Source organism: Anthonomus grandis, chromosome 11, assembly GCF_022605725.1.
Source record: "Anthonomus grandis grandis chromosome 11, icAntGran1.3, whole genome shotgun sequence".
In the NCBI taxonomy this organism is placed as follows: domain Eukaryota; kingdom Metazoa; phylum Arthropoda; class Insecta; order Coleoptera; family Curculionidae; genus Anthonomus; species Anthonomus grandis.
In genome coordinates, this window is record NC_065556.1 from 18,585,524 (window position 1) to 18,604,089 (window position 18,566).

Genomic DNA, 18,566 nt, shown 5'->3' on the forward strand with positions numbered 1-18,566 from the left:
TTTAAATTACGCATAATCTTAATATTTAAGTTAGTTCTGTATATCATATTATATACTATGGATATGTACTGTTACGTCAATGGTTGTAAAATAGCCAAGGAATGTAATGATAACCGGTAATATACCGGTAATAAAATACTCACCTTATTTATCATCAGCATATCACCGAAGAGGAAAAAAATCAATAAATAAATAAAATCCAATTTAAATTGATAAAATGATTTAATGAGTCAGCAATTTGGTTCTAAAGTTACAACAATCCAAACAGACTAACACTAATGGCAGTTTTGGTAAACGCTAATTCCAAGTGATTTATTTACAATTACAAATATTAAATTGTTATTAATAAATTGTTTGTATTCTTAGTAATGCCTATTGTATAATTGGACAAGAGGACAAGAAGCTATTTATTAGGTATATGAATGTATTCAATTATTTCTTAATAGGGCTCTTTTAAAAAATCTGTATTTACAACAATTTTAATAATATAAATATTAATATGACCTTTTTCAATGGTTGTTTTGTGCATTTTGAATTAATTAAAGCGATCCTAACTACTTGCAAAAATTGAATATCTCTAAGGTAAGACCCTTGGAAGAAAATGTTAATTCTCTTGGAAGGCACTGGTGATGTCTGGTATAAATATCATTTAATCTCTAAGTGGTCCTATATATAATGGCTTTAAAAAAAATGACAAATATCGATACTGGGGGGCAGTGAAGATGATTTTAAACGCCACAAATTATGTCAAAAACTGGTTTAGGAACCATCAAAAGTTTCTCTTCTCCTCAAAAATGCAAATTCAAGACTTCGAAAGTCGCGCTGTCCATGTCGGAATTGTAAAAGTCTTCCACCTCCTCGTCGAAACTATCGCGGTAATTTGAGGCTTGTTCCCATCTGTTTACGTACGCTCTGTTCGCCAAAACCGGAAGGTATACCGGAGCTCTATGCTGAAAATTAAAAAGAAGCTATTTTACCACAAGCCCTAGGATTAGTTTTGATTTTATTAAAGATACACCCTTTCCGAATGTTATTAGTCATACAGGTGTTTTCGTATAATAATCATATAACAACACAAAAAATAGCTACAGTAAAGTAGCAAACTCATTAAAAGATACCGCCAAATCATCAAAAATACGTTTCTAGTCAGAGCTATCATCTTTATGCTCATTGGCAATAAAATCTTTATTGGAATCTTCTTCTCGATCATATGCTTCCTAATCAATACTCGATGAATACAAAGCCTAAAGCCTGAAAACACTTAACTGTTTCAATATCCGGATGGTTTAGCTACAGTTTTTATTCCTGGCATTGCATATTAATCAACCAAAATAACAATAAAAAAATTTAGCAACAATAAAGGGGTGAAATTGATAGTAGATACTGCCAAATCATCAACACTACGTCCATAGTCTTTATTAGTACATTTTTCAACGTCATATTCTTCCTTATAACCACATACAACAATGGCCACTAGTATTGCTTACCTTTATCTGAAACTTGAATCCACTTACCTGTTTCAACATTTGGATGGTTTAGCTAGAGTTTTTATTCCTAACTTATCCATATTTAAAAAGCCTTTAATAATCAAATATTTAAATCCAGTAGATTTCTAAATAAACTATTGAATTAGAGATATTATCTTTCTCATTAGCAACAGATTCTTTATTGGAATATTTATCTTGGTCATATGCTTCCTGATCAACACTCTCATCATAATAAGAATGATCAGAAGTGTAGCTCATCTGCATCTAAAGCCTAAATTGACTTAACTGTTTTAATATCCAGATAACTGAGCTACATTTTTTATTTCTGAGATACATGAGAATTAAGTCATATAAAAATAAAAAATAGATACAGTAAAGTAGCAAACTTATTAATAGATACTCCCAAACTAATAGTCGGAAATATTATCATCATGTTCATTGGCACCTGCTTCTCCATCATGTGCTTCCTTATCAACACTCATCACTTTAAGATCGCAAATGTGGTTTATCTTCATCTTAAATCTGAATCCACTTAACTGTTTCAATATCTGGATGGTTTAGTAAAGTCTTTATTCCTGACATATCCATATTCAGAGGGCCTTTTACATGTATACAGGCATTTATACATACATAAAGTTTTAGATTTGGGATATGATCACCTTTATTGACAACAGAAACTTCATTGAAACATTCTTCTTGATCATATCAATAGTCTCAATGAACGCTAGCGTGACTCATCTTCATATAAAGCCTGAATTCTCTTAACATCCGGATGGTTTAGCCAAAGTTTTTATTCCTGACATATCCACATTCAGAAGGCCTTTGACATGATCAAATATTTGTATCCGGTGCCAGGCTATACTAGTAGAGTTTAATTTTCCAGTTTTAGAAGTTAAATAACCTCTTTTCTCAGGCTCAACTATCCCAAATATCCATCATTATTGTCTGAATATTAATCTATTTTGTAATAGGTTGGGCATATCAAGCCGTTCAAAAATTTATTAGTCATATAAGGTTCTCTAGGTAGGGTTGAGTAAAAACTTGCAAAGGTTGGATTTTCAACAGTGAAAGTGTAGAGTTAAGTTCAGAGTAGAAAACCACGTTTAATTTTTTTTGCTATTACTCAAAATATAGGAGCTTATTGGCTTAAGAATAAAACATTAAGTAGGAGCAGCTATTCAAAAAAATACCAAATGTTTTTCGTGAGTATAGAAAATGATTTAAAATAAGTTATTCTACAAAATTATATTCCAAAACTGTCCTCAAGAAGTTATAACAAATATCATGGGATGTCGAAGAGTAGCAGAACACATATTAACTTATACTATCTTCTATTGGCAAAATTTAAGCAATATTGCAATATATTATGGTCTTTGTTTAAAAAAAAATACCTACTTTTTTCCTTGGCATTCCTTTTAAAATAAATCAATGTTTCTATTTCTCACACTATGTTTTTCTAAAGCAAAACATCTTTTTTTTGCAAATTTGTAACTACGGATCTAATGTACGATTTAAATTTCCAAAGTACTTCAGCATAAGTAGGTATCAAGGTCCAACAAGTATCATCAGGAGAATCATCAGTAATCAGGAAGTTCTGCGATGAGGCTTTTTTATATCGTTAGTTCTGCTTATCTGCATTAATATTCCTCATTCTCTAATACTACTTTATGAGCATCTTCTTTAAGCAAGCTTCTTGCTTCTCCTAGTGATAGTGCTCTTCCTTATCCTGAAAGCAGAATCACAATTCACTTCACTGATCTTCGATGCTCTTCTTCTCTTAGCCTTTTAGAGAATTTCCCTTGTTTTATTACATAAGTGGGTTTCTGCAAAGGGTCAATATTACTGCTAATATACCAAACAATTTCCCAAAACACTTTTAAAAAAATGTCGATGAAAGTTAAGGATCAAGAAAGTAGATCCCCACCTGACCGCGCACCTTTTATAGACAAAAAGTGTTAATAGCATATTCTTACAGTAAAATCACAAGTCTCTTTTTTGATCGCCGATGTTCTTCTTTTTTTTTTGAAACTTCAGTACATTAGCTTTTCTATTCTTTTGTCCTTGTCATTCTTAACTTTAGACGCAGATTGTGGGCCACACTAAGCTCAGATATACTTTCCCTTGACTAATATAAAAAATATCTCTTTTAGAAGGGATTTTTATATTCTTATGGAAGAATTAAATTTCTCTTTGCTTAACTTCTTCTCCTTACTGTTCGTCATCAACACAAAAGTTTTCAGTGATTTTAGTCCCTTTGAACCCTTACTTGAATATATTCATTTTTCTATCTATCCTTCACTTAGCTGATAAATGGTAAATTTAGAGCTAATAAATAAGACAATTTCTTAAAGTACTTCACACTTATTTTTAATATAGTATAGTATGTATTTGCTGGTCTCTAATAGAAAAGATGCATCTCACGATCTACATCTCTTGAAACTGGGACCTCTTTTTCTATTCTTACCTTATTCTTTTCTACTCTAAGCCATAGAATATGTAGCTAATGAGAAAAATTTCAAAAGATAAGTAAGGAGCTAGTACATGAAAATTCTTAGAGAAAAATAATAACTAACGCTAAAGTCCTTCATATGGCAGACCTCCAAGAAAGATGACTCTTGCCTTATTCTCTTTTGTCGCTTCTGATTTTCTTCTTCTCCTAAGTCTTCTTTGCTCTTTATTTTTTCCCAGCTTCTTCCTATATGTAATAGAACTATAACCAATTATAGTGGCTATTACAGTTTAACATACCATAGCTTCTCTTATTTTCAGAGTATTTGATCATCTCTGTGTTTTCTTTTTGTCTTGTTTTGTTTAATTTCTGTTTCAGAGCTCTTCCTTTGTCTGTCTTTTGAAGCCCGAGATGTTGCTAATATAGAAGCCATAAATGCTATGGTGCAAAAAATGGCAATCAACGTCAAAAATATTAAGGTTTTGTATTTAGTAATTGGATAGAAGATAAAGATGACCTAATCTTTAGAGACTCAGACTTTGCTGGAAATTTTTCTTCTAGATAGGTACTCCCAAAGCTCTATTTATTCTATAGTTTAGCAGTATCTGATATTTGAATGAAGGAGATTGAGAGCTTCAATGAGATCACACTTATACCGAAAGGAGGAAACTATTACTTAGCAGTAGTACCTAGTACCTAGTAGCTGATTTATTTATTCCCTGATCAGCCCGCTTAATTTGATAACTTTCAGGAGCATCCAGGATATTAAAAATCTCATTTTGGTATGAAAACAGATGAGCAAAAAGACTTAAGATTTTTTCTGGATATTCCAAGTATTAATATACCTTTCTGGTTAAAAAAAATTGTTACAAACTTTATCATTAAACCAACTTTTGTAGAAATTAAAAAAAAAAGAACAAAATAAAAAAATTTCTTACCTATTCTTCTGTTAACTGCCATAGCATTAAAGCGGCATCAGTACCACCAACCGTAACAATATTTCTATCATTAAACAGGAACCTGGTACAGGCTACGGTGCCGCTGTAGACTTTTTCTTCATTATATTCTGCTTTGGGGCTCAGGCAAGGATATCTATAAAACATAACCCATGTTTATGTTTACGGTCTTATGCATCGTTCACAACATAATCGATTTACATACTTAGAGTAAAATAATAACTAATAAAATACCTAAAAAGTCTTAGATATCCATCGGTGTCACCTGTGATCAGCAAATCATGAGCTGCTGAGCGACAGACTGTACTTATAAGGGATGTCATAGGATAAAATCGGTTGTTCCATATACCTAAAAGTTAAAAGGCTTTTTTAATACCGCACCCAAATAAGTAAATATTTACCCCTTTAGGGATTTTATTTTGTAACTTTAACCATTTTCTGGCTTCGAATAAACATTAAATAGGATTTATTTGACATTTGACGCGTAATCGAAAATAGATATTCGAGCTATGTTAATGGTATCAATCAAATTTGGAATTATCGACATTCAGAAATGCGCTATTTGGAACAGGAAATTGGTATTGTGTAGTCGTCGCTCATAAATTTGATATTTTGGCCTATATTTAGGTGTGTGTAATTGGATGCTTTTTGAAGGATATATTGGAAATATTATTTTTAGACGTTGACTGTAAAATAATACAATAGATTGACAATAGGTAACTAAAAAATGCTTCCACTTAATTTAGTGGAGGATGACCGAAGCATTTTTAGTTACCCATTGACATATTGAGTTATTCTTCATTGATTATTATTGACAATATTACGAAGTTCATTTAATTAATGTTGTATAGAAGAATAAACAGGTTTAAAAATAACCGAATAAAATCTCATATTATCATTAAAAAATTCCGCAATATTAATATTTTTTGTTTCTGTTTTTGTTTTTAAGTTGGCCTTGCATCTATCCTTTTCTATATTGGTTAGATTTTGTGTTTTTAAGTTCTTATTTTACATTTGTCTAGGCTTGGCTATTTGTTGCTATTCGACCAACTTTTCCGGCTCTTTTTTATTATTTGTCTTCTTATTCTTTCTCTTTGTGTTTCCTATTTATTTTTTCTTAGTACTGTCCAACATTTCATCATTTTTATAGTAATAATCCATATTTAAAAAGAATGTAAAAAATACGATTATACGTACCTGATACCATAAATCCTACGGTAGAATTGTGCGTATACCATTTAACATCTTTCATAGCAATAGGACTTTTCTCCGGAGAAAGAGTTTTTACATCCCCTAAAATTTATATTCCCATAAATTTATTAAATCTGATTCAATAAATTATCAAGCCTTACAGAACGCTAAATCATAGTCCGCAGTCACAGTTTGCAAATAACTGCTATCAGAACTCCAATCCATTTGCATCAAGGGCTGAGACCCCCTGATTTTATTCGATTTTTTGTATGAAAATCCGTCTCTGCTTACTCTAAAGAGGTAGATGCTGCCGTTTTGGGATGCTATAGAAATCAGGTCACCACCTAAAAAAATATGATTTTTTTTTACCTAAAAAAAGGCTATTTATGTGCAACTTTTCCAAAAAAATAAGGGCCAGACAGCTATAAAGTTCGAGACTTATCCCAGTGGATTTCACCCCGAATATAAAAAGGGGATTTTGATTGATTGACGTGTTTTCTCGTTCGCTTTCTTATTCCATTGTCACAAGCAATTTGCTGGAATCTTTGCTGGAGGCAAAGGCAGTCATGAGAGAATTTTAATAAATGGGAAAAAAATATTTTGAATTGCCGTTTCTTGAACTGTCCAATGAGTTAATAGATTAGGCAAAATTAAACTACAGACTTAAATTATCAAAATAATTCCAAATTAATGTTACAGTAGTATTTTAATGGGGTTTATAGTTTGGTGGTCTTGTATAGATAAATTAAAAATATGAGTGTAACTGGATTGAGTCTAACGACTCGCATGACTCAGCATTACAAAAACTGTGCGATTTAGACCTCTTGAAGCTCTGTTGAACCATCTGCCCCTGGACCTTACATTACTATTCGACCATGATAAATGGGGTACACATTAACATATAATCTTTGATGATCCTTGATCTTTAGGCCGTACAAGAAGGTCCTCTTCTTCTGATGGAGAGCTACTATATGGTAATTGTGACAGTTTACTAGTCAAGGGCTTTGTGACCTTAGAAAGGAGTTGCAGGGCACCAATTGGCCTGCATTATTAAGTGAAAGGGCCATTTTGTTCACAGCTTTAAAATGAACGATAAAGTTAGTGCAGGTTTTTGTGGTGGCATCCCAGCAGGGCCTGCTCACTGGGGGAGCATGATAATATCTTCCAAGTTAAGTATTTGCTATACTAAAATGCGGACACTGCAACACAGTCCTCTGAATCTAACAGCTGGAGTGTATAAAGGCTCTGTAAGAACTGGTGAAGAAATGCTGTAGGATTCAGCTTGTTTGGGTAACTATCAACTTATTACAATTATTACATTACAACGGTAATGCTTTTAAAGAAGCTGGCTTTTAATTCCCTAGACTGGGATATTGCGAACCTATCATTGTCATATGTGCCATCACTAAAGAGTCTGTTTCTTCAGAAAGACAATCTCGAAATATGAAACCCACGTAACACTATGTCTAAAGTGCGAAATCCGGGTAGTGACGCATTTTCTAGTAGGGCACTGCCACTTGAGGTTCCTATCCACACGCCAAATAATCCGAACAATCCGTCAAGTAATTTTGGTGTTATAAGGAGGAAGAAGCTGCCAACCACTGTTATTGAAAAATGCTCAGCACTTAGTTAAATTAAGTTCAAATATTTGGGAAATACTGATAGTTTGTCCAACGACACAAAATCTCTCAGACCAGATATTCCCAAGGATATGTTCGTCTGGAAACTCTCATAGGGGCATGATGGATTTATCATGTAAACCTTATACATAACAGCCTTAGCCCTGTCCTCTACATTAAGTTGAATTTTATTCATTCTGCGAAATTAGAAAATAACTGCATTATATAGATCGATTGGGAATGCGAGTGAAACTAAGTGAGAACTAACTTTGCATGTATATCGATTAATTTGGATTAACCGATCAGAATACATTCAATTGCGGATTCAAGAGAAATGCCGGATGTTTTAAAAACTGTTATATACAACACTTAGGGACATTCGTCTAAATTTAAATCTTCATATTTCAAAATATTCGAGACGGCAAGTTTTGAAATTAATAAAGGGTATTAGTTACAGGGTAACCTACAGGATAACAAACGAAAACTTAACATAGCTAAATATTCTGCTATGTCTCTTGATTTCTGTTATCGCTCTTAACCACCTAGCAATGATTATAATAGCATTTGAGGATATTCAACCCTATTAATATCTAGTCTAGAGAAACACTCTATATACAAATGACTTTTCATCAGCGCCTCAGCTGCTTACTTCTACCAACTCAGCTTGTTTAGGTAAATCGAATTTTCTACGAGCAAAGTAACCCATTGAGATAAGAGCTGATTTCGTTATTGGAGCATCTGGCTTCTCAAGTTGCCAGGATTCTGGACCAATTCAGTTTAAAGACAATGTCTCTAAGGTGTGCTTACTCAAAGGGTGAAATATAAGTAAGGCAAAAGTAACACAAAGACTAGCTTCCTTACAAAATCTACAACTGCCATCAATGACTTTTCCATTAAAGATCTCCTCATACCATACAGGACCATAATATTATATGAAAAAAGACAGTCAAGCACATGGCATCTACAATAATAAAAATGATGTTGAAATAAAGGATCCATCCCAAAGGAGATCTCTGTTATCTCCTTTCTACTTTATTTGAAGAGATCATCTTTTGTTTTTATCTCTTTGAAAGAAATCAAACACTTCATTAGTTTTAATACTTAAAAATGCAAATGAGTTTTATATATACTGTTGATGGTTAAACATGGTGTAAGAAATGGTCAAAAATATTATGAGAAATCCCAGGAGATACAAATAGCAGTTTGGCTTCAAATTCTATAGTTTTGGATCTACGCTTACACATTGCAGGATAAAAGCTATTTTACACCTACCACATCTCAGTACTTAGTAATTGTTGAAGATATTCCATTCTAATCTGTAGCTTCAGATTGGGATGGAATCCTATGAAAAAATAGCACTTATCCTGTATAAAACTGATGTTGAATCATGGGATATTAATTAAATCCTTAACTTCAAATTCGGGAAAAGAGATCCTCTGGGAATTCTGGGATCTAACAGTCTATTCGAATCGTAGTGTTCAAAACTGATGGTCCAAAAATGCTCTATGGAGCAAAAGTATTTGGAAATGAAAACTTTTTTCAGCTCATAATACTCATCTTAATGAAGAAAAAGTGATAATAATAAGAATGGTGAAGTGATGATTTATATTACTAGAAAAAAAGAACTGCTTTTAAAATATGATGCTGTTCCAATATTATATGGTGATTATCGTTATGTAATATGCTTACTAGGATTGAACGCCACGCAATTCAAAGGTGATCCACATACACGAATTGTATTGACAATCTGTCCAGTCTCGGAGTTTAATATAAGCAAGTGCCCCTCGGTACTTCCAGCTGCTATTGCAACTCCAAACGGATGGAATGTCAAGGAGACACATTCAAACGACACCTAAAATATTCATAATTGTAAGTTTCATATATTCAAATATTTAAAATAAGATATTACTTGTGTTGTCCATATTAGTTTATTTTTCCTCCACAGGGCGATATTCTTATCATGTCCGGCGGTAGCAAATATTTCATCGTCAGGATGTACTGCAAGTCCCCACAGTTGTCTGCCGTGTCCAAACACGACCTAAAAAAAGATAACTCTATTAAACTACACGTTATTGCAAGGAATTAAATATTTTTTAAGAATATATCCGGTGACGTAGCTGAATGGTGTCGAAGGCTTGCGGCAATTCATGCGGCATATTATTACAACATGAGCCACTGGTGGTAACAAATGGAGGTGATTTGCGGGCACATTGGCAGTGAATCTAACCTGTCTAAAATGAGGTCTTTCGTACTCTTTAACGCGGGATATGAATTTGCTAGTTTCACGGGCTAAGCCGCCCCTTAACACCTCTTGCCTCACGAAAGTTTCACACGGCTAGACCAAAGAGAAAATTTTTATAAATATACACCCGTTTTATTCGAATATATGAAGGAGTTTCTATACCTGGTTAAATCTCCGTTGTAATGAACCTTCTAAGATGTTGTTCTTGGTTGTGCCCACGTAAATATTTCCATCGTTTCTGCCTGGTCTTTGAGGATAAATTGATCGGACACCTCCAAAAAGATCCGGTAACTAAAAACAAGCATTGAGGATCTTTAAAATTTTTATTAAGTCATCTTACTTTTGCATCGGTAATTTTTTTATAGTTCTGCAAAGAATCCCATGCTGCTATTCTTCGGTCTTTCTCACCACCTGAGAGAAGAGTACCTTCAGAGAGCATAACTAATGCACCGACTCCTTTGTTGTGAGCTTCGTATTCTGTTCGTACAAAGTAGGCACCATCGGCATCAACACTAAAAATATTTAGTTATAAAATAATAGTTATTACTAAGTACGTGCCAAAATAGTACAAGGAAAGTCTATAGTTTCTTTTTGTGATTTAGTGTCAGACCAATGACGGATCCACTGAACCTAGTAACAGTAAATCCCTTCATTCAGCCTCTCTAAAAAGCATTATCTGACATTTGAAAATTCTTGGACATCTCAGCATTCAAAAAATTAGCTCAAAAAGACATACAAATTGCATATTTAGACACGTTGAGTGAAGAGATGTGGTAACCATCTGGCTTTGGGAGGTGGTATCCATTAGATCACTATATTAACTTTTACCAACTTCTAGAATCAGTGCAGCAAAGTAGTTATTATAGGTTAATATAAGTAGCTTTTTGGATACTGTAGACTAAGAGTTGATCTCTTCACTAAGATATGCAAGAATGAAAATTTACGTCGGTTTCCAACCTTAAAATGACCACAATATTTTAAGCTTGCTTAACTAAATGGATTTCAGCAAAGGAATCAGCTCATATATCAATGGATTACTTTACTTATAGAAAATCTCCTGTTTCTAATTAGGTTGCTGTGGTACCTCAACTAATTCAGCGACCAGAGCTTTGTTGATTGACAAGCTAAGCTATTGACAAGTACCTCTAGATGCTGGCACACTGATAACAATGTCATTAGTAGATTCGAAGCGTCCAAGGCATCGCCAGTCTTAACAGTGTGAAGTAAACAGCCCTGAATAAGTTGTTAGTAAATGTTATTCTAGATCACTAGAACAACATTTACTAACATCCAGAATTAGAGTTCCAAAGAGTCGGTGTTGTAATAGCTATTTATGTGTGTAGGTTTTTTGGATACTGTGTGAATCAGATGTCTTCATCTAAATGTCTAAGAATGCGACTTTTTGTCGGTTTCCAACCCCAAAATGATCAAAAGACTTTAAATGTTTCAATTCATCAACGAAATGAGCTTTTACATCAATGGGTTATTCTGCTTGTAGAAAATCTCCTGTGCCTAATTAGGTTGCTTGGTATCTCAGCAACAAAACTAAGTTAGGCTAAATTGTTGGTGTGTCATAGGTGAATTCAAAAGATCCAAGATTTCCATCATAGAAGTCTTAAGTGAAGAGGCTAGTGTAGATTGTCGGATACTGAAAGGATCAGATGTTTTGATCATAGGATCAGATAATGTAAAAATTTATATATTTATATATAAATATATAAATATATAGTAGCTGAGGCACTTTCTGTATACTGTGGCGATCAGATGATGGTCAGGAATACAGCTTTTTTTTAGTTTCTACCACTCATATGACCAGAATACTGGAAACTTGCATGGTCAGATTTTCAAGAATAAAATAAGATCCTGTCTTAATGGATTACCTGGATCTGCTCGTTTTCTCTATATTTTTCTTAGACTCCATATAAACCCTACTTTATCCTGTTTTTTTAAATCCAAGCAGGCTAGAGTTTTGCAAACTTATGCAATCGAGCGAAGTATTCTACTCGTAGAAAGTCTCGCGTATAATTCATGCTCAACAAGCAGATATTCTAGTCTGATCAAGTTACTATGATAATACAAGAGAATCTATTCAATTTGTAGTGCCAGATGCACTTTCTGCATACTGCGGGGATCAGACGCTGGTCTCTTCACCAATATGTCTATAGCTGCTAGTTTTTTCTCAGTTGCCAGCCCCTGGGTGACTATAGTACTGGATATTCCTGCAGTCAGAGGATCCAAGAGTGGATGCGTGCATGGTGAATGTGTGATGTGGTTTTTGAGATAATTGAATAAATTATTCTTTCTTCATAAAAGGAATTGATAATTACTGGCCTCAGTGGATTGCATGATAAATAGAACAGAAGTACTGTAGCATTACTGACCTTAATGCCTAATAAAACTGACAAAGTTTAAGAAAACTTTTCAGCTCCTAGTTGCCCAAAAGACTAGTAAATCCTATCACAATAGACCTCTGCTGCAGCAGAGTCCCCACCCCTTGCAGGAGGCAGTTAATTTTCAATTGAGTCAACTATCTGCTTAAATTAGTGGTGATGAGATCACCTCTGACTATTATGTGGTTTATATATTTAAATCATAGATATCATATCGAATTCCTAGTTTATTCCTACCTGTATATAGTAATAAATCCATCACTATCTCCAGTGATCACATCGCCATCTTGTTCAAACTGGAGTGAGGTGACTAAAGTTCTAGATGGCTAAAATAAAAATGAAACTAACTTATATGCAATATAACGAAAATCAATTTACGATACAAGCTCCACCTATAATATTTAAGAATACATATAAAGTGAAATGAATATAGCACAAGCTTCTCTTGCTATAATAAAAATCAATAATGGAAGCGTTTCTTTTTAATTCAATAGATGGCTCTCTTTGTAGCACATTGAGAATTTTTTTAAACAAAATTACACTTACTGGCTTAATAATATCAGTCCTTTCAAAAAATCCATCCTTTCTCCTGTTCCAAAAAGTCAAATGTCCCTTTCCATGGGTAATCATCAAATTATCATCCAAAGGATGAAATGCTGCCCCAGTGAGTTCTTCTTGAAGCGTCTATTATTTCGAGAAATATATTAAATAATAAACCATCCCCTGTTAAGTTCCTTATTACTTACAGCAACTTTTCCCAAAAGATGTCCCCATTGCCATTGCCAAACTGATAAAATACTTTCTCTTCCAGCATCCACACCAAGCACATAACTGCCGCCATTCTAAAAGGAACAATGCTACAATCTGATTGAAATTTTCATTAAGAGAACTTACAAGTTGTGAAAAAGCAACAGCAGCAACCCCAATATCAAACTCCCCCATACCAAAGACATAAAGGGTCTGTAAAGTTTCCGTGCTCCAGATGCGAATGTGTGCCTGAGTTTTCCTGTTTCTTCCAGCTCTTTGTCCTGAGGCAACCATCTCTCTCGATGGATGCAAGTCCATACTAGAATCAGATATTTAGTTAGTTTGAAGATAAATATAAAATACATCTCTTACCATTGAATATCTTCGGTATGTCCAATATAGTGCCTTTGAGTTTCTTCATCTCTGTCAAACATTACTGCTACAGCTGCTACAAAATAAAGAAGCTCCCCTGTGGGTAATACCCATAAGTTCCTTCTGGAATCTGTACCTCTATAGCCATATCTACAGGAATAGTTAAGGAAATTATTAATAATATGACAATAGTGTCTTTAAGTTGATAGATGTGACAAAGGATACACCCATTCAAGCATCATCTTTTTCTCTGGAGGTGAATTATCCATAGGAGCATGATGAATTGGGGGATAAAATGTTCTTCTTAGGCCCTTAATAGTTACCCTAACAGGTTCTTCTTTTAGCACTTCCAATAAGGTATAATCTGAAGTAGAAAGCATGTGCATTGCTAACAAAGAAGTCAGCCAAACGACTGTTAAATTCAAATTTCTCACCGTTAGTTCTAACAATTTCACTCTCAGGGGCGTAAAGGGCTCTGGGTCTACTCTTACTTCTAGCCCTTCGTTGTTTACTGAGATCTTCTACCACCGCAGTCTGAACCACTCTGGAACGACCTCTTCTGACTGGAGACAGCATCACGCCTGGATTTGCTACTGGCCCTACGGACCCTATTCCTAGTAATGTAATATTTTAGTAAATAAAATAGATATTTTAATGTAATATTGCACCCAAATAGAAGGTATCCACATCAGCGAATTCATTTCGCAATTGGGAAAAGCTTCTAACTTCTTGTCCGGAAACGGTGTACATCCTTTTTGCTCCGTTCATTTTTAATACTTGTCCTAAGTCTTCTAGAACCTCTTCGAAAGGTTGTGAGGTACGAAGGTTAAGCAGTACCCTACACTAAAAGAAGAAGTTTTTATTAGACGAGATTTGTTTTGAATAGTTTTATTAGTTAAGAGAGGGTAATGAGTCTTGTATGACCTTAAAAGAACGATGAGATCTTCCAGGATTATTAAAATATATTGGTGGCAATAGAATCAAAGAAGAATAATTTAGGTTTATCTAAGATGATTTGGGATTACTATATTCTATAATTACTTCTTCAGGGGTCACCTGCTTGATTAAGTCCGAATGTGGTTACAGCAGTATAACTTTTGAACTCGCAATTACTCAGGAAGGATAATAAGAATTCAAAAAAACGTCTTACTAGAATCGACCGAGTTACAGTGATCTAGTGTTCAACTAAAAAGTTGCTCTAGATAAAGACAATAAGCCATTGCAATCACTGAACTGATTCAATGAGCTGAGGTGCTGAAAAAGAATTCATTTCTGTAGTTCATAGAATGAGAAGTGAACAATAAAGAAGTTAATGACGATGAGGATATTCATGATAAAATTAAATAATACTCTATGGAGGAAATATTAGCTACAAAATTAGGCCTTATCAAATATAGTATATATAAGTCCTGTTCTACCTGATATCACCCAAATGAAATTCGTATGCATAGGGAGACTCCACGATGTACCATGTAGACTTTTTTCCTCCTGCGATTTGCCATATAATCTTCCTCCAAAATGGAGATCTAATTCCTCTTAGAGCTTAACAGGTTATGAAGAATATATCGAAAATGGAGATTTGAACTTAAAGAGCAAGAACTATGTAAAGAGCAACAATGATCGAATTGCAAAACTTGGAGCATAACTGATGTGATCTTAATCAAAATGTAGATTCAATACTAAAAAGAACTGACTTGGGTAACTCAATGGATCTCACAAATACAACACTAAACATAAAACGTTTGAGAAACGAGGCACATTTTCATATATGTATTAGGTTTGGATTGAAGGTATCGCAGAAGAAAGCAACGAATAGCAGATACACCGCTAAAAAGCTAAATGTTGAAAATAAACGTGATACTTGTCACACAATGTGAGATATTTGTAATGGATTTCTATAACCTTATAGAGGTCACATGTCCTGGGTGGTTCGACTAATGAAAGATACCCACACTATTACCTATTTCATTGAATGTTAGAAGCTATTAATGAGTCAAAACGTTGAGAAAACTGAAATAATGTATCTCGTTCCACATACTTGACAAATTACATTTTTAGAGATAACACTGGCTGATTGGTATCATATTAAAAGTTAAATGAAGTTCTTAAGTGGTACAAAGTAATTGTCTTGCATTTGTCAGGCATAAAATCTATGTCGTTTGTTAAACATTCGCGAACGTGATCTTATATTTTACTCTTTATTTTATATGATTCTTATGGCAGTTTTAGCTTACCCATGAAATTCAAACCCACACACACAATGTAGACAAAGTATCAACGCTTTCGGTAGTATATGGAATTTACCTAATTTATACATTATTTATTCTAACAAAGACAGTTAATAAATCATCGAAGAAACATCATTCGGATCATTCATAACATCCAAGAATTTCGTCCTTTATATAAACTCTCTCAGCTATTACAAGTCATTATTACAGTTATTATCAGTCACTACTACAAGTCAGCTTTTGTGACCTGTTAAAGGCTTTTGACTGTGTCAACCATGAGATATTATTACGGCCGCTTTAGCATCATGGTTTTAGACAAGTTTCATCGGATTGGTTTTGCTCTGGGTTGACATCAACTATAAGTTTGCATAGTATTCTTTACTTAGACAAATTGAAGAATACTATGCAAACGGAATGGAAATTGATGCCAAAAACGCGTAAAGGCCGATTTACATGATGCCAGTCTCACTGGCTCACTGGCAAGCCAGTAGAATTGAACTTTTCAAGAAAAGAACAATAAGAACCGTGATTATGTTACTAAAAGATGAATTGAGTAATATGTTAGATGAAGAATTGAAAAAAAAGAAGCGACTATGGGTGAGAAAATGGATCAGTGAGAGATCAATAACAGGAGGTTCGACTTTGCTGTTAAAACAGCTTAGATTGGAAGATCCCTCTGAGTACAGATTGGCGTTACGACTTTCAGCCGAAAATTTTGACAAGTTACTTTCTCTCATAGAACACTTTATTCAGCGTCAAGACACCATAATGAGAGATGCACTACCCGCAAAAATAAAGTTAGAAATAACGTTGAAATATTTAGCTACAGGAATGTCTTACCGAAGCATAAGTCACTTTTATCGTGTTTCCAATTCTGCTATATCACAGTTAATACCAGAAGTGTGTCGGACAATTTTTAGAGCATTAAAACAATTTATTAAGGTAAAGTATGTTTAATATATTCGGAATAATTTACATTACATATTTCTCAAAGCAGTCGCTATTATATCACTGGCTTGTGTGCTTTCGTCCAGGCTATCATTGTGATATGAAATTGGGGAAAAATCATCGTTGTAGCGAGAAGCCGAAGAAGAACTTGTAGTGCCTGTTGTACTGATTTCTGGTGAGGGACAGTATAATGCTGGCTGGTAGCTTGACTGCTGATATTGGACGCTGGTATACGCTTGAGAGGGCATGTTTGATTGCACCGGTTGCTGAATATTAAAATATGCGGAATTAGGTTTCTTGGCTTTTATATCAGCAAGTCTGCATTGAGTTAATATGCTCTGTATTTTTTCTTGAGTAATTATTGCTTGTTCTTCGGATAATTTCTTTAATTGAGCTGATACACTCTTTCCAAATACGTCATGTTCTATTTCTTCCATGTTTTTTAAATCGTCACTTAATGAAGACATTTTTGAGAGTTTGCTGCGCTTAGATTTTAGAGATGCTGTAGTAAGTGGCCGTTTTTCTGCGCATGATTCATTCTCCGCGGATGATGTTACTGCCGGAGCAACCTGACACCTATTTTCCGAGCTTGGTAAAACTGAACGTTTCATGTCGTTGATAGGGTTTTCTTCGACATTTTCTATGTTATCCTGCAAATAAAAGAACAAAATATATTAACAAAACTGTAATTTCAATAGGTTACAAAAAGAAAAAATATCTAATCATGTTATTTCATTTTTTAGATGCCAAATACAGAAGAGGAATGGAAAACCATTAAGGCGGGCTTTAATACAAAATGGAATTTTCCAACGTGTTATGGCTCAATAGATGGAAAACATGTAGAAATCAGAGCTCCCTCTAATAGTGGAAGTGAATTTTTTAACTATAAAAAGCAAGCAGCATCATATTGTTAGCTATTGTTGATCACAACTACTGTTTTTCATACATAAACGTTGGCGCAAGTGGCAATGCATCAGATGTTGGTGTTTTCAAAAACTGTTCAATTCACGAGCAACAAGAAAATGGCCTGTTACCTGAAGATGGAGTTATTGTTGGAGATGCAGCATTTCCGCTTAAGACATATTTATTAAAACCATATCCAGGCGTTAACCTTAGTGCAGAAGAAAAAATATTTAATTACAGGCTATCACGTGCCAGACGTATAGTCGTCGGTTTCGTATTTTTGAAAAGGCAAAACCAACTAACTTGAATACGGTAGATGCAATCATTTTTACAACTTGCACTACATAACTCGCTAAGAAAAAAATCAAAATACTATATCACTGCAACTTGTATAGATAGGGAAGATCAAGATGAAAATATTATACCAGGCTTATGGAGGCATGAAATAACTCCCTTAAAAAGTATCTCGAATCAAGGAAATAATCATTCAGCAAATATTGCTAGAGAAAAAAGAGATAAATATAAGATTTTTTTTATGGACGACGATAGTGTTCCGTGGCAATTTGGTCACATATAGTATTATAAAAATAGTAAATAATGTTAAACTAAACTTATAAATATATATATTATTTTTCTTACCGTTGTTCTTCGTCTTACTGCCACATTTTTGATAAAGGAATTTAATTCCTCAAACCATGTTACTCTCGGTATATAGACATTTCCCCCAGGGCCAGATCTAGTAGATTTCTCGATTTTATCGACTTCTAAATAGTAAGTATTTCTAATACTTTTTATCTTATTTTTTATGTCCTCAATCGTAATACCTTCGATACCAATTTCGGTCCGAATTTGTTGAAGAGCCGATGTTCAGTTTTGTTTGTTTTTATATTCCTGGCATCGAATATTCCATAGACATTCATGCTCTCTATACAATTGAACAAGCTTTAAAGTTTCATCTGCACTAAACTTACGGGCCATTTTTTCAAAAACACCCAGAAATAATTACAAAAAATAAACTAAATAATTCAACTTTC

At 34.0% G+C, this 18,566-nt stretch overlaps 1 protein-coding gene across 7 annotated transcripts in view; it reads right to left on the reverse strand.

The window, feature by feature from the left end:
- Positions 1 to 203: 203 nt before the first annotated feature.
- The window catches only part of LOC126742074 (echinoderm microtubule-associated protein-like CG42247), a 101,966-nt gene continuing 83,603 nt past the window's right edge, over positions 204 to 18,566 (reverse strand). For 3 of the 7 annotated variants that reach the window (XM_050448606.1, XM_050448613.1, XM_050448612.1), the window contains 18 exons: positions 14,122 to 14,296; positions 13,888 to 14,067; positions 13,679 to 13,841; positions 13,454 to 13,603; positions 13,229 to 13,400; positions 13,081 to 13,176; positions 12,881 to 13,018; positions 12,572 to 12,660; positions 10,285 to 10,456; positions 10,107 to 10,235; positions 9,930 to 10,037; positions 9,612 to 9,740; positions 9,392 to 9,554; positions 6,245 to 6,427; positions 6,090 to 6,185; positions 5,127 to 5,241; positions 4,875 to 5,028; positions 204 to 950 (listed from right to left, as the gene is read on the reverse strand). In XM_050448606.1, the coding sequence (XP_050304563.1) occupies positions 4,875 to 5,028; positions 5,127 to 5,241; positions 6,090 to 6,185; positions 6,245 to 6,427; positions 9,392 to 9,554; positions 9,612 to 9,740; positions 9,930 to 10,037; positions 10,107 to 10,235; positions 10,285 to 10,456; positions 12,572 to 12,660; positions 12,881 to 13,018; positions 13,081 to 13,176; positions 13,229 to 13,400; positions 13,454 to 13,603; positions 13,679 to 13,841; positions 13,888 to 14,067; positions 14,122 to 14,296 (2,412 nt within the window). In that variant the 3' untranslated portion in view covers positions 204 to 950. The remainder of the gene's footprint in view (positions 951 to 4,874; positions 5,029 to 5,126; positions 5,242 to 6,089; positions 6,186 to 6,244; positions 6,428 to 9,391; positions 9,555 to 9,611; positions 9,741 to 9,929; positions 10,038 to 10,106; positions 10,236 to 10,284; positions 10,457 to 12,571; positions 12,661 to 12,880; positions 13,019 to 13,080; positions 13,177 to 13,228; positions 13,401 to 13,453; positions 13,604 to 13,678; positions 13,842 to 13,887; positions 14,068 to 14,121; positions 14,297 to 18,566) is intronic. The other 4 variants (XM_050448607.1, XM_050448608.1, XM_050448611.1 and 1 more) reach the window with 4 other exon arrangements.